At 46.1% G+C, this 16,625-nt stretch overlaps 1 protein-coding gene across 1 annotated transcript in view; it reads left to right on the top strand.

Annotated features, from left to right (window-relative positions):
* Positions 1-10,338, top strand: part of tmem63c (transmembrane protein 63C) — a 331,403-nt gene extending 321,065 nt beyond the window's left edge. Inside the window, exon 24 of the mRNA XM_060829024.1 lies at positions 10,126-10,338. Within this exon, the coding sequence (XP_060685007.1) occupies positions 10,126-10,338 (213 nt within the window). The remainder of the gene's footprint in view (positions 1-10,125) is intronic.
* Positions 10,339-16,625: the final 6,287 nt, after the last annotated feature.

Here is a 16,625-nt window from a genome sequence, read left to right on the forward strand (position 1 = left end):
TATTGACTGGGAGAGCTATAGCTCGAGTTCATTAGATGGGTCGGTGTTTGTACAATGTGTGCAGGAGGGTTTCCTGACACAATATGTCGACAGGCCAACAAGAGGGGAAGCTATATTGGATTTGGTTCTAGGTAATGAACCAGGCCAGGTGTTAGACTTGGAGGTAGGTGAGCACTTCGGGGACAGTGACCACAACTCGGTGACTTTTACTTTAGTGATGGAGAGGGATAATCGTGCGCTGCAGGGCAAGAGCCAAAGCTGGGGGCAGGGAAATTATGATGCTGTGAGGCATGACTTAGGATGTGTGGATTGGAAAAACAGGCTTCAAGAGAAGAACACTAATGAGATGTGAGGATTGTTCAAGGAGCAGCTACTGCGTGTCCTCGATAGGTATGTACCAGTCAGGCATGGTGTAAAGGGCCTTGTGAGGCAGCCGTGGTTTAGTAAGGAATTGGAGTCCCTTGTGAAAGGGAAGAAGGCGGCATATGTAAAGATGAGGCGTGAAGGTTCAGTAGGGGCGATTGAGTGTTATAAGGTAGCCAGGAAGGAGCTAAAGAGGGAGCTAAGAGAAGCGAGAAGGGGACATGAAAAGTCTTTAGCTGGTAGGATTAGGGAAAACCCAAAGGCTTTCTATAGGTATGTCAAGAATAAAAGGATGACTAGGGTAGGTATCGGTCCAGTCAAGGATAGTAGTGGGAAGTTGTGTGTGGAGGCGGAGGAGATTGGAGAGACATTAAATCAGTACTTTTCATCAGTATTCACTCAGGAACAGGACACTGTTGCTGATGTGAATATGGAATCACAAATAATTAGAATGGATGCCCTGGAAATATGCAGGGAAGAGGTTTTGGGAATATTGGAAAGGATGAATATAGATAAGTCTCCTGGGCCTGATGGCATTTACCCCAGGATCCTATGGGAAGCTAGGGAGGAGATAGCAGAGCCATTGGCCTGGATTTTTATGTCGTCGTTGTCAACAGGAATAGTACCAGAGGACTGGAGGATAGCGAATGTGGTCCCATTGTTCAAGAAAGGGAGTAGGGATAGCCCTAGCAACTATAGGCCAGTGAGTCTGACTTCAGTGGTGGGCAAAGTCTTAGAGAGAATGGTAAGGGATAAGATTTATGAACATCTGGGTAGGAATAACGTGATCAGGGATAGCCAGCATGGTTTTGTGAAGGGCAGGTCGTGCCTCACAAACCTTATTGAGTTCTTTGAGAAGGTGACCAAGGAAGTGGATGAGGGTAAAGCAGTAGATGTTGTGTATATGGATTTTAGTAAGGCGTTCGATAAGGTTCCCCATGGTAGGCTAATGCTAAAACTTCGGAGGTATGGCATTGAGGATACATTAGAGGTTTGGATTAGGAATTGGCTGGCTGGAAGGAGACAGAGGGTAGTAGTTGATGGATTATGTTCATCTTGGAGCGCAGTTACTAGCGGTGTACCACAAGGATCTGTTTTGGGACCATTGCTTTTTGTTATCTTTATAAATGATCTAGAGGAAGGACTTGAAAGCTGGGTAAGCAAGTTTGCGGATGACACAAAAGTCGGTGGAGTTGTGGATAGTGAGGAAGGAAGTGGTAGGTTACAGCGGGATATAGATAAGTTGCAGAGCTGGGCGGAAATGTGGCAAATGGAATTCAATGTAGCTAAGTGCGAAGTCGTTCACTTTGGTAGGAATAACAAGATGATGGATTACTGGGCTAATGGTAGGCTACTTGGTAGTGTGGATGAGCAGAGGGATCTTGGTGTCCATGTACACAGATCTCTGAAAGTTGCCACCCAGGTTAATAGTGCTGTGAGGAAGGCATATGGTGTACTGGGCTTTATTGGCAGAGGAATTGAGTTCCGGAGTCCTGAGGTCATGTTGCAGTTGTATAAGACTCTGGTGCGGCCTCATCTGGAGTATTGTGTGCAGTTTTGGTCGCCATACTATAGGAAGGATGTGGAAGCTTTAGAACGAGTGCAGAGGAGGTTTACCAGGATGTTGCCTGGAATGGTAGGAAAATCTTATGAGGAAAGGCTGAGGCACTTGGGGCTGTTCTCATTGGAGAAGAGAAGGTTTAGGGGAGATCTGATAGAAGTGTATAAGATGATTAGGGGTTTAGATAGGGTAGATACTAAGAACCTTTTACCGCTAATGGAGTCAGGTGTTACTAGGGGACATAGCTTTAAATTAAGGGGTGGTAGGTATAGGACAGATGTTAGGGGTAGATTCTTCACACAGCGGGTTGTGAGTTCATGGAATGCCCTGCCCGTATCAGTGGTGAACTCTCCTTCTTTATGGTCATTTAAGCGGGCATTGGATAGGCATTTGGAAGTTATTGGGCTAGTATAGGTTAGGTAGGATTCGGTCGGCGCAACATCGAGGGCCGAAGGGCCTGTACTGCGCTGTATCCTTCTATGTTCTATGTTCTATGTAGTCCAACAGATTTATTTGAAATCACAAGCCTTTGGAGGGTTGCCCCTTTGTCAGGAGAAATAAGAGAGAAGGCCACCAGACACAGAAACTATAGGCAGAGACATCAAACTATGATACAAATGGTGTTAGTGGAGGGTCGCATAATAAGTCTCTGCAGATGACCAAGAATCTCAGACAGTGTGAGTAAAGCATCAACAGCTGAATAACAAGTGAAGGGATGATCTATAATCTGATTAAATGATGCAGAGAGATAATTACAAAAAAATAAAAATAAGGTACTGCTGGAGACAAATCAAAGGGCTGGAATAACATGCCAGGTATAAAGGTCACATGCCGAGAGTCTAACCAAAGTAACAGGTAATCCAAACTGTACAAACTAGTTAAGGTAGAGAGATCATAACAATTTATCAAGGTGATGGTGTTAAAACAGGGCAGTGAGGAAGATATTACAGATACAGTACAGTACGGTGGGGTCACATGTACATGACATGAACCCAAAGTCACGGTTAAGCCCACATTCAGGGGTACGGAACTTGGCTCTCAGTTTCTGCTCGGCCATTCTGTGTTGTCGTCTATCTCGAAGGCTGCCTTGGAGGATGCTTCCCTGAAGATCAGAGGCTGAATATCCTTGACCACTGAAATGTTCCCTAACTGGGAGGGAACAATCCTGTCTGGCAATTGTTGTGTTGTGCCTATTCATCTGTTGCCGTAGCATCTGCATGGTCTCGCCAATATACCATGCCTCAGGGCATCCTTGCCTGCAGTGTTTGAGGTAGACAACATTGGCCAAGTCATGTGAGTATCTGCAGTGATTGTGGTGGGTGGTGTGCCCATGTGTGATGGTTGTATCCATGTCAATGGATGACAAAGGGTACTCTATCTGTCATGTCCTATATCTGTCACTGAAGTTGTGGCTTCTGTCATTGAGGTTTTTCAGCATGTCGGAACTGGCGATTGATGAGTTGAGCAACGTCTCCTGTTCTTATGAGGGTTTGCTTCAAAATGTTTAGGTGTCCATTGATTCCTCTTCATCTAAGTCAGATCTGTGTCTGCATAGGGCCTGTCCCTAGGAGATGGCTTCTTTACTGTGTTTCAGGTGGAAGCTTGAGAAGTGCAGCATTGTGAAGTTATCCATACGGGCTTGCAGTAGAGTGAGGTAGTGAGGTGTCTATCCTTGATTTCTGACTATGTCCATCCCAGTCCAACACTGCCACCTCCACGTGATGGATATGCAAAGAATAGAGGGATATGGACCAAGGGCAGGCAGAAGGGATTAGATTAATTTGGTGTCATGTTTGGCACAACAGCATGTGCTAAAGGACCTGTTCCTCTGTGCTGTACACTTCTATTTTTATGTTGTTGTTACTCGTTTCAAAGTGCATCACTTATCAGAGTTAAATTCCATATGCCAGTGATCTGTCCATCTGACCAATCTGTTTATATGCTCCAGTAACCTAAACCCTTCTTTCTCACTGTCAATCATCCAGCCAATCTTTGAGTCATCCACAAACATACCTATCATTCCCCTCCCCACATTCCCATCTACTTTGTTTCTTCACACACACACACACACACACACACACACACACACACACACACACACACACACACACACACACACACACACACACACACACACACACACCACAAACAATATAGGACTCAGCATTGATTCTTGCGATAATGGTGAAGTTGCTAGATTCCTACCAGCTCTGTGGTGGCTTGACCTGAGGGTCACCCCATCTCAGGCAAAGGGATAGGCTGAGAAGAAGTCATTCATCGTAAACATAAAAGGGTTAGAAAAGATTTACAAGGATGTTATTGGGGTTAAAGAGTTTGAGTTATAGGGAGAGGCTGATGAGGCTGGTCTGTTTTCCCTGAAGTGTCAGATGCTAAAGGGTGACCGTGGGACAACACGGTTGCTCAGTGGTTAGCACTGCTGCCTCACAGCACCAAGGTCCCAGGTTCGATTCCTGCCTCAGGTGACTGACTGTGTGGAGTTTGCACATTCTCCCTGTGTCTGCGTGGGTTTACTCCGGGTGCTCCGGTTTCCTCTCACAGTCCAAAGATGTGCAGGTCAGGGTGGATTGGCCATGCTAAATTGTCCATAGTGTTAGGTGCATTAGTCAGAGGGAAATGGGTCTGGGTGGGTCAGAGGGTTGGTATTGTTGGGCCAAAGGGCATGTTTCCACACTGTAAAGAATCTAATCCTGTACAGGTTTATAAAATCATGAGGGGCATGAATAGATAAAGTATTTTTCCCAGAGTAGGGGGCCCAAAACTCAGTCATAGGTTTAGGGTGAGAGGGGAAAGATATACAAGGGACCTAAGGGGCAATGTTTTCATGCAGAGAGTGGTACGTGTATGGAATGAGCTGCCAGAGGAAGTGGACGAGGCTTATACAATTACAGCATTTAAAAGGCACCTGGATGGGTGTATGAATAGGAAGAGTTTAGAGGGATATGGGCCAAGTGCTGGCAAATGGGACAAGATTAATTTAGGATATCTGGTCAGCATGGACAAATCAGACTGAGGGATCAGTTTCTGTGCTGTATTACTATGTGACTCTATCTTCGCTAGTGTTGTAATTGTACCCACACTCTTAGCACTCGAAGGGGAGAAAGCAGTCAGTGGAGGGATCCCCTGTGGTCATTCCCCTGAAAAACATCGATATCGTTTTGGATATTGTTGGGAGGGATAACTTACCAGGGGTATGCAGTGGGGCCCAGGTCTCTGGCACAGAGAAGGGGGAAAGGAGGAGTGTTAATCACTGGGGACTCAATAGTTAGACGTTCAGATAGAAGGTTTGCAGGGAACAAATGAGACCCACGGTTGGTGTGTTGCCTCCCAGGTGCCAGGGTCCGTGATGTCTCGGATCGTATCTTTGGGGTCCTGAAGGGAGAGGGTGACTAGCCTCAAGTTGTTATCCATGTAGGTACCAAGGACATAGGTGGAACGAGGGATAGGGATGTAAGGCAGGATATCAGGGAGCGAGAGTGGAAGCTGAGAGCTAGAGCAGAGTTGTCACCTCTGGTTTGTTGTCCGTGCCATGTGATAGCGAGGCAAGGAGTAGGGAGAGATATCAGCTGCACATGTGGCCTCAAGGATAGTGCAAGAGGGTGGGCTTCAGGTTCTTGGATAATTGGGGCTCATTCTGGGGAAGGTGGGACTTGTACAAATGGACAGTGTTCACTTGAACCAGAGAGGTACTAATATCCTGGGTGGGAAATTTGCTGGTGCTTTTCGGGTGGGTTTAAACTAGATCTGCAGGGGGTTGGGAACCTGAGGTGTAGTTGCAGTGCACAGGAGGATGAGAGTAGGAAGGACAGGGACAGGATTTCAGGGTCACAGGAATGTGCTAGCAGACAGCAAGCTGGTTCAAAGTGTGTCTACTTCAATGCCAGAAGTATCCGAAATAAGGCAGATGAGCTTGCAGCATGGATAGGTACCTGGATGTCGATGTTGTGGCCATTTCGGAGACATGGATAGAGTAGGGTGAGGAGTGGATGTTGCAGGTTCCAGGGTTTAAATCTTTCATTAATAACAGGGAAGGAGGTAAAAGAGGGGGATATGTGGCCTTGTTAGTCAAGGATAGTATAACGGTGGCTGAAAGAACTTTTGATGAGGACTCGTCTACTGAGGTAATGTGGGCTGATGTTAGAAACAGGAAAGGAGAGGTCACACTGCTTGGAATTTCTTACAGGCCTCCGCAGAGTTCCAGGGAGGTGGAAGAGAGGATTAGCGAAATTATTCTGAGTAGGAGTGAAAGGAACCGGGGTCATTATGGGGTCTTTAACTACTATAAACCGACTGACTCCTACAGCTATCTGGACTACACCTCCTCCCACCCTGCCCCCTGTAAAAACGCCATCCCATATTCCCAATTCCTTCGTCTCCGCCGCATCTGCTCCCAGGAGGACCAGTTCCAATACCGTACAGCCCAGATGGCCTCCTTCTTCAAGGACCGCAGATTCCCCCCAAACGTGATCGACGATGCCCTCCACTGCATCTCCTCCACTTCCCGCTCCTCCGCCCCTGAGCCCCGCTCCTCCAACCGCCACCAAGACAGAACCCCACTGGTTCTCACCTACCACCCCACCAACCTCCGTATACAGTGTATCATCCGCCGTCATTTCCGCCACCTCCAAACGGACCCCACCACCAGGGATATATTTCCCTCCCCTCCCCTATCAGCGTTCCGCAAAGACCACTCCCTTTGTGACTCCCTCATCAAATCCACACCCCCCATCAACCCAACCTTCACTCCCGGCACCTTCCCCTGCAACCGCAGGAAATGTAAAACTTGCGCCCACACCTCCTCCCTCACTTCCCTCCAAGGCCCCAAGGGATCCTTCCATATCCGCCACAAATTCACCTGCACCTCCACACACATCATCTATTGCATCCGCTGCACCCGATGTGGCCTCCTCTATATTGGGGAGATGGGCCGCCTACTTGCGGAACGCTTCAGGGAACACCTCTGGGACGCCCGGACCAACCAACCCAACCACCCCGTGGCTCAACACTTTAACTCTCCCTCCCACTCCAACGAGGACATGCAGGTCCTTGGACTCCTCCATCGGCAGAACATAACAACACGACGGTTGGAGGAGGAGCGCCTCATCTTCCGCCTGGGAACCCTCCAACCACAAGGGATGAACTCAGATTTCTCCAGTTTCCTCATTTCCCCTCCCCCCACCTTGTCTCAGTCGATTCCCTCGAACTCAGCACCGCCCTCCTAACCTGCAATCTTCTTCCTGACCTCTCCGCCCCCACCCCACTCCGGCCTATCACCCTCACCTTGACCTCCTTCCACCTATCACATCTCCATCGCCCCTCCCCCAAGTCCCTCCTCCCTACCTTTTATCTTAGCCTGCTGGACACACTTTCCTCATTCCTGATGAAGGGCTCTGGCCCGAAACGTCGAATTTCCTGCTCCTTGGATGCTGCCTGACCTGCTGTGCTTTAACCAGCAACACATTTTCAGCTCTGATCTCCAGCATCTGCAGACCTCACTTTTTATTCTTTAACTTGCCCAACATTGACTGGAAATGCTATAACTCCAGTACGTCAGATGGATCAGTTTTTGTCCAATGTCTGCAGGAGGGCTTCCTCACCTATTATGTTGACGGGCCGACAAGAGGGAAGGCCACTCTGGATCTGGTGCTGGGTAACGAACCAGGCCAGGTGTTTGATTGAGATATAGGTGAGCACTTGGAGAGAGTGACCATAATTCAGTTACGTTTAGTTTAGCGATGGAAAGGGATAGGTACATGCCATAGATCAAGAGTTATGGATGGGGCAAGGGCAATTATAATGTGATTAGGCAAGAATTAGGATGCATAGAATGAGGTAGCAAAATGTGGGGGATGCAGACAATGGAAATGTGGAGCTGGTTTAAGGAACAAATATTGCTTGTCCTTGATAGGTATATGTCCCTGTCAGGCAGGGAGGAAGTGATAATGTAAAGGAACCGTGGTTTACGACAGAAATTGCATCTCTTGTGAAGCAGAAGAAGGAGGCTTATGTATTGATGAGGCAAGATGGTTCAGATGAGGCGATGGAGAGTTACAGATCAGCTAGGAAGGATTTAAAGAGAGAGTTAAGAGGAGCAAAGGGAGGACATGAGCAGTCTTTAGCAAATAGAATAAAGGAGAACCCTAAAGCTTTCTATAGGTATGTGAGGAATAAGAGGATGATTAGGGTAGGAATAAGGCCAATCAAAGACAGAAGTGGGAAGTTGAGTGTGGACCCTGTGGAGATTGGAGAGGTCCTAAACGAACATTTCTCATCAGTTTTCACTCAGGAAAAGGAGAATATTGCAGAGGAGAAAAGAGAGGTATGAGATATTAGACTAGAAAGGATCGAGGAAGAATAACAGGAGGGCAGAGTACTGGGTCAATGGAAAGATTCTTGGTAGTGTGGATGTGCAGAGGGATCTTGGTGTCCATGTACATAGTTCCCTGAAAGTTGCCACCCAGGGTGATAGTGCTGTTAAGAAGATATATGGTGTGTTAGGTTTTATTGGTAGAGGGATTGAGTTCTGGAGCCGCAATATCATGCTGCAACTATACAAATGCTGGTGCGGCCACACTTGGAATACTGTGTACAGTTCTGGTCACCCCATTATAGGAAGGATGTGGAAGCATTGGAAAAGGTGCAGAGGAGATTTACCAGGATGTTGCCTAGTCTGGAGGGAAGGTTTTATGAGGAAAGGCTGAGAGACTTAGGTCTGTTCTCATTGGAGAGAAGAAGGCTAAGAGGGGATTTGATAGAGACATACAAGATGATCACAGGATTAGATAGGGTGGACAGTGAGAGTCTTTTTCCTAGGATGATGTCATTAGCTTGTACGAGGGGGCATAGCTACAAATTGAGGGATGATAGATTTAAGACAGATGTCAGAGGCAGGTTCTTTACACAGAGAGTGGTAAGGGCGTGGAATGCCCTACCTACTAATGTAGTTAACTCAGCCACATTAGGGCGATTTAAACAATCCTTAGATAAGCACATGGATGATGGTGGGATAGTGTAGGGGACCGAGCTGAGAATAGTTCACAGGTCGGTGCAACATTGAGGGCCGAAGGGCCTGTTCTGCGCTGTGTTATTCTATGTTCTATCACGGCATGATGGCTCAGTGGTTAGCACTGGTGCCTCACAGCACTAGACTCCCAGGTTCGATTCCAGCCTCGGGTGACTGTCTGTGTGGAGTTTGCACATTCTCCCCGTGTCTGCGCGGGTTTCCTCGGGGTGCTTCGGTTTCCTCCCACAATCCAAAGATGTGCAGGTCAGGTGGATTGGCCATGCTAAATTGCCCATAGTGTATGGTGCATTAGTCAGAGGGAAATGGGTCTGGGTGGGTTACTCTTCAGAGGGTCGGTGTGGACTGGTTGGGCCAAAGGGCCTGTTTCCACACTGTAGGGAATCTAATCTAATATACATCGCCATCCAGCCAATTGAGCTAGCTGTCCCCCACAACTCCTATGCAACACCAACCTCTCATCACACAAACAGACTTCCAACTTGTCTTGCTGCCCAAGATCCCATGTTCTTTTACCTTTTCAATTTCTCAAATTGGACCACACACAGAGAATCAGGAATTGAACCCGGGTCTCTGGCACTGTGAGGCAGTGCCGCCCCATTGGAGTTTAGAACAAACAGAGTTGATCATGTACTGAAACATACAAGAGTCAGAAGGAGCTTGACAGAGAGAATGTTGAAAGGATTTTTCTCCTTGTGGGTGATTCTAGAAAAATAAGGCTGATACTGAGATGTGGCAGAATTATGTTGTCTAAGGAAAAGAGGAAGGGTCATTCAACTTGGAGTGTTAACTCTGATTTCTCTCCACAGATTCTGTCAGATGTGCTGAGCTTTTCCAGCAATTTCTGTTTTTGTTTCTTGTTTTCTGTAAGGATTATTAGACTTTGGAATTCTCTTCCACAATGAGCAGTAGAAGCTGGGTTGTTGAATTTATTCAAGGCTGAATTAGACAAGATTTCCAATTGAGAAGGGAATCACAGATTGTAGGAAAAGGCAGGAAAATCGAGTTAAGGCCATAATCTCATCAGTGATGACCTTAGTGAATGGTAAAATAGGGTTAAGGAGCCAAATAGCCTTCTCCTATTTCTGACCTTCTATTCTTAGTCTTAAGATGTTACTCTGTCTGTCTTCAGTTTTAACGACTTTCTTTGCTTGATTTCTAGGTGTTTGTTGCAGCTGTTCTCCAAGATCCTGAACTGGGACTAATGCCTGCAGCATCCCCTGCACATCAGACCTATGGGACCATGGAAAATCGTGCTGATGACACCAAATCTGAGGACTCTGGCCGAATACAAAGCTCTGAAACAGATTCAGAGAGACAGCAGCATGAGCCAACCGCTGGATCATTGATGGACAGTGAGATCCAGTACCACTAGAAGATCCTGGGATAGCCGTACAATCCCAGATATAACTGAGCAATGTTTCTCTCTCTGGAGGCTCTCAATTTTAACCCCATAGAAAACCTGCCGATTGTGGAGGCAAAAAAGAGTATGGAGCTTTTGAGAAGAGGTTGGTTGGAGCCAAATGTCAGATTGCTTTGTTTTATAACTGCGTGTGATAAACTGGTTATTCTCGGCCACATTGCTATCAGCATGTCCCAGTGAATGCTGCATGTTTCTGAGTGCCTAGACAGTATTGTGTGATGCACCAGACCTGCCTGTACTTGGGAGCTGGAACGTTGCTGGAACATGATTCCATCAAAAGATGCCACATTACATAGAAAACTGTATGGCTCCTTTCAATGACCAAATACTAATAAGGCCTGGCATCCTGTGATCTTATTCAGTTACATGTATGTGTGTGTATATATGTAGTTACTACTTTAATCTGTATAGTTTCAGACCAATTGTCTTTTGTTTTGTTACTGGCTATTTTGTTGATTTAAATTTAGCAACTGATAAGTGGTGTTTCTCTTCTTAATCCAGCCCCAGTGCTCTGGATGAATGCAGATTTCTCTAGCTTCCTCATTTCCCCTCCCCACACCTTTACTCAGTCCCATTTGATTTTTGGGCGGCACGGTGGCACAGTGGTTAGCACTGCTGCCTCACAGCGCCTGAGACCCGGGTTCAATTCCCAACTCAGGCAACTGTCTGTGTGGAGTTTGCACGTTCTCCCCGTGTCTGCGTGGGTTTCCTCCGGGTGCTCCGGTTTCCTCCCACAGTCCAAAGATGTGCAGGTCAGGTGAATTGGCCATGCTAAATTGCCCGTGGGGTTAGATAAGGGGTAAATGTAGAGGTATGGGTGGGTTGCGCTTCAGCGGGGTGGTGTGGACTTGTTGAGCCGAAGGGCCTGTTTCCACACTGTAAGTAATCTAATCTAATCAACCCTCCGACTTAGCACCGCCTTCCTAACCTGCAATCTTCTTCCTGACCTCTCCGCCCCCACCCCTCTCCGGCCTATCACCCTCACCTTAACCTCCTTCCACCTATCGCATTCCCAACGCCCCTCCTCCATACCTTTTCACTTAGCCCGCTTGGCACACCTTCCTCATTCCTGAAAAAGGGCTTATGCGATAGACGTCAATTCTCCCTCTCCTTGGATGCTGCCTGACCTGCTGCGCTTTTCCAGCAACACATTTTTAAGCTCCAATGCTCTGGGTGTTTATTTGACATTTCACTTCCTGACAAACTCTGTCCTCGCTGTGTTTCTCCTTCCCTTCCTAACTTTTACTAATTCCTGTTACAGTCTGCATTTCCCATACATCCATGCATTCCTGTCCTCTTCAATTCCTGCATTTACGTTTTTAGTTCTGCTTGTTTTCCTGCATTCCTATTTTTCCAGCATTCATTATTATCTTTCCTTGTGCACATTTATAGCTCTTCATACGGGGAGGGCGGGGAAGACTTGGTCAGACAGATGTGAAGTATAAGCAGACATGTGGGGTTGAAAGTGGACACATTTAATTGAGATGTAAGGGTCTATAAGTTGACAATACAACAAAGTGATTACCTACATTTGAGACATTTTTCGACATGGGTCACTAACTGACATGGAAGCAAGGTGGAGAGTAGAGATTTATGCATTCAGGCAATTTAAACAGTGTAGTCAATGAGAAGCAATCTGTGTAAATCCCCAGTCAGGCTGATGACTCAATTCATTGCATTAGGAACGCTGAAACAGACAAAGCCATTTAGACCCAGACTCCATTCCAACATTTAGCAAGATCATGGCTGTGTTTTAATTACAGATACTGTCTTTGGCTGCTCTACCTTTGTTCAACAAAATTGACATTCAAATAGATTGTTGGATTCAATTTGAGTTACAAACTTTACGTTTTCTAACTTCACTTCTGATAGGTCTGGCTCTAACCTTTAGATAAAGCTCCCTAATTCTGATTCCTGCTACCTTGTACATGGTGACAGCATGGCTTCCATCATCCCGTAACCTTCTAAATCCAAACAGTACAACTGAAACCATTCGATCTTTCCTTGTAATTATAACCCTCGCAATCCAGTTGGTTTTCTGGTAAGTCTATGCTGCATTTCTGCAAAAACAAATATATCCTTTGTCAAGGTGTGGCAAAAAAGCTCATTTGTGATTGAATCAGAGGCTTCAGTATATGTCTATATGCTTGTATTCTAGTTCTGTAGATTATAAAGACAGTGTGCTATTAGTTTCTTCAGTTTCTTTTCTAGCTGTTAATGCTATTTTAATGACCTGTGCACTTTCTACACCAGTACCTAATTAATTGTGAATAGTTGAGACCACACTGTGGCAACATCAAGCTCATCTAGAAAGTAATCACAGCCTATATGCTGAGGATGCGTTTGCTGGAATTATGATGACTCATATTACTTTCACCCAAATTTGAGTTATGGCATTAGAAGCCAGTTCAAATAATATAATCTGCTTAAATCGGTGTGAAAAATAAAGCTCAGTACACCTGGTTCCATCACTGTAAAATTGGTGATCAGTTAGCTGGACAGCTTTTTGCAATGCAGAGTAACACCAGTAGTGTGGGTTCAATGAGAGGGCGATCCTGTGGTATGTAAGACTACACCAAGCTTTAACTGTAAAATTAACTTGGAGAATGAAATAACCTTGCTCAAAAAATGTTGTAAGGCTAAGTCCAGCAAGAAGGACCAGTCAGTAACTTCAGTGGTGGAGAGACACATTGGAAAAAGAAATCATGGGTATCTTTGATCTTCATGTGAATTTGGTTGGCAGATTGGCACAGGAAGCTATGAGGGAGAATTCATTGTATATTCGGGACAGTTCCTAAAACAATACATTGTAGATCTAACCAGGGATCAGCCTATTTTGGATCTGTTAGTGTGTAATGAGAGAGATTTAATAAATTAAGTCAGGGTAAACAATGACCATGAAATGATAGAATGACTGTGTGCTAAGCTTCAATAACATTAATTAAATGGAATGTGGGCAGAAGGAGCTGGATTGGGGAAGTAGTTTAGCAGCAAGATTTTGAGGAACAATGGCTGGCTTCTAATAAAATTGCTCATGGCTCTCTGCAAAGATATATTCCAGTGAGGAAGGAGTGGTCAAGGAACAAGATAAACCAACAACAATTAAGCAGGGAAGTTAAGGATAGCATCAGAATGAAAAGAAAAAAAAATGAGTCAAAACTAGCGGTAAGCCAGAGGATTGTGACAGTTTTAAAAACCAACAAAAGACGACCAAAAGGATTAATAGAGGGAAAAACAAACTTTGAGGTTAAAACTTGCTACCACTATAAAGACAGACAGCAAGAACTTCTTGAAATATACACAGAAGAAAAGCCAAAGTGAACACAAATCCTTAGAGAATGAGGCTGGAAAGTGATTATTGGAAACTGGGAAATGACTTTTCATCAAGACACTGTTTTGCTATTGCATTCCAAAAATATGAAATATTGAAAGCACAAAAGGAAGAAATTTGAAGAGATAACTGGGGTAGGAGGTACCTTTGATGATGTTGGCTGCCTTTCAGAGGCAGTGAGAAATGTAGACGTAGTCAGTGGGTGGAGGTTGGCTTGTATGATGGGGACTGGGCTCTATTCACAACTCTCTGTAATTTCTTACGGTCCTGAGCAGAGCAATTGCCATACCAAGATAGAATGCTTTCTATGGTGCACCTATGAAAGTTGGTGAGAGTCCTGATGACCAGACTGGATATCCTTAGCTTCTGAGGAAGAAGGGACACTGCTATGTTTTCTTAACTATCGCATCAATGTGAATAGTCCAGGACAGATTTTCGGTGATCATTACTCTGAAGAACATGACACTTTCAACCCTCTCCACCTCAGCTCCACTGGAGTAGATAGGGGTGTGTCCTCCTCCTCACTTACTGAAGGTGATGATCAGCTCTTAAGTTTGAGGGGGGCAAATATTGTAAATGGACTTCCAAAATGTTTTTGATACTGTGTCACTTAACAGACTTGTCAGAAACATTACAGTTATAGGGATGCGAACAACATAAATGTAAAGTTGGCTTCATGGTAATAAGAGAACACAGATACAATTTGGGCTTGAAGGTTTGTAGTGGAATTTCCTGCATTGGTTTTGGGATCCTTGCTTTTCCTGAAGATCTGGGCAGGGGCTAACATCCAATTCAAAACTTGGGAATCATTTTAAACTATCAGGAAAGTAGTGCAGGAATACTGAAAGACATTGATAAGTTGGTGAACAGGGCAGGTAGGTGGTAGTTGAGGCTTCATGTTGAAGAGCATGAAGAGATTTTGGTCCAAAGGAATAGGAGAGTCCAGTATAATGTCACGACCCTAAAGAGTCTGCAGAAGCATCAGGGCAGTAGGGAGAGGAGTGAATAAAATTTAGTTTTCTAGGCTTTATTAATAGTGGCAGAGAATACAGGTGCATGATGTGCTGTACTTATAACAGATACTGGTGTCAGAACTTAACAGGAAGAGTATCCCAATAATCATGCCCCACAAACTGTCTTAAAGTGTAAAACCCCAATCAGACTAAAATGACCAAAGTATTCAGGAGCCCAAGCAAAACTTGAATCAATGGGCTTGAATCAGGGGGCTAACTCTCCTGTAGTTGGAATCATACCCGACACACAGGAGGATGGTCATAGTTGTTGGAGGTTATTCATCTCATCTCCACGACATCTCTGCAGGAGTTCCTCAGGGTAGTGACCCAGGCCCAACCATCTTCAGCTGCTTCATCAATGACCTTCCCTCCATCATAAGGTCAGAAATGAGGATGTTGGCTGATGATTGAACAACATTCAGCACCATTCGTGACTCCTCACACACTGAAGTAGTCCATGTTCAAATGCAGCAAGATCAATACAATATCCAGACTTGGGCTGACAGGTGACAAGTAACATTCGTGTCACGTAAATAGAAGGCTATGACCGTCACCAATAAGAGACAATCTAAACACCACCCCTTGACATTCAATAGTGTTACCATCACTGAATCCCCCACTATTAATATCTTGAGAGTTATCATTCATCAGAAACTCAACTGGACTCACCACATAAACACAGCGGCTACAAGAGCAGGTCAGAGATTAGGAATACTGCGGCGAGTTACTCACCTCCTGACTCCCCAAAGCCTGTCCACCATCTACAAGGCCCATGGCAGGAGTGTGATACATGGCAGGAGTGGGAGGGAATACTTGCCTAGATGAGTGCAGCCTCAACAACACTCAAGAAGCTTGATTGGCCCCACATCCACAAACATCCACTCCCTCCCCCACCAACGCTCAGTAACATCCCCTCCCTCCACTACCAACGCTCAGTAACATCCCTCCCTCCACCACCAACGCTCAGTAACATCCCCTCCCTCCCCCACCAACACTCAGTAACATCCCCTCCCTCCACCACCAATGCTCAGTAAGAGCAGTGTGTACCATCCCCTCCCTCCCCCACCAACGCTCAGTAACAGCAGTGTGTACCATCCTCTCCCTCCACCACCGACGCTCAGTAACAGCAGTGTGTACCATTCCCCTCCCTCCACCACCAACGCTCAGTTACAGCAGTGTGTACCATCCCCTCCCTCCCCCACCAACGCTCAGTAACAGCAGTGTGTACCATCCCCTCCCTCCCCCACCAACGCTCAGTAACAGCAGTGTGTACCATCCCCTCCCTCCCCCACCAACGCTCAGTAACAGCAGTGTGTACCATCCCTTCCCTCCACCACCAACGCTCAGTAACAGCAGTGTGTACCATCCCCTCCCTCCACCACCAACGCTCAGTAACAGCAGTGTGTACCATTCCCCTCCCTCCACCACCAACGCTCAGTAACATCCCCTCCCTCCACCACCAACGCTCAGTTACAGCAGTGTGTACCATCCCCTCCCTCCACCACCGACGCTCAGTAACATCCCCTCCCTCCACCACCAACGCTCAGTAACAGCAGTGTGTACCATCCTCTCCCTCCACCACCGACGCTCAGTAACAGCAGTGTGTACCATCCCCTCCCTCCACCACCAACGCTCAGTAACATCTCCTCCCTCCACCACCAACACTCAGTATCAGCAGTGTGTACCATCCTCTCCCTCCACCGCCAACACTCAGTAACAGCAGTGTGTACTATCCAAAAGATGCACTGCAAAAATTCACCAAAGATCCTCAGACAGCACCTTCTAAACCCATGACCACTTCCATCTAGAAGGACAAGGGCAGCAGATATATAGGAAAACCACCATCTTCAAGTTCCTGTCCAAGTCACTCATCATCCTTGGAAATATATCACTGT

This window comes from Hemiscyllium ocellatum, chromosome 8, assembly GCF_020745735.1.
Source record: "Hemiscyllium ocellatum isolate sHemOce1 chromosome 8, sHemOce1.pat.X.cur, whole genome shotgun sequence".
Taxonomy (NCBI): Eukaryota; Metazoa; Chordata; class Chondrichthyes; order Orectolobiformes; family Hemiscylliidae; genus Hemiscyllium; species Hemiscyllium ocellatum.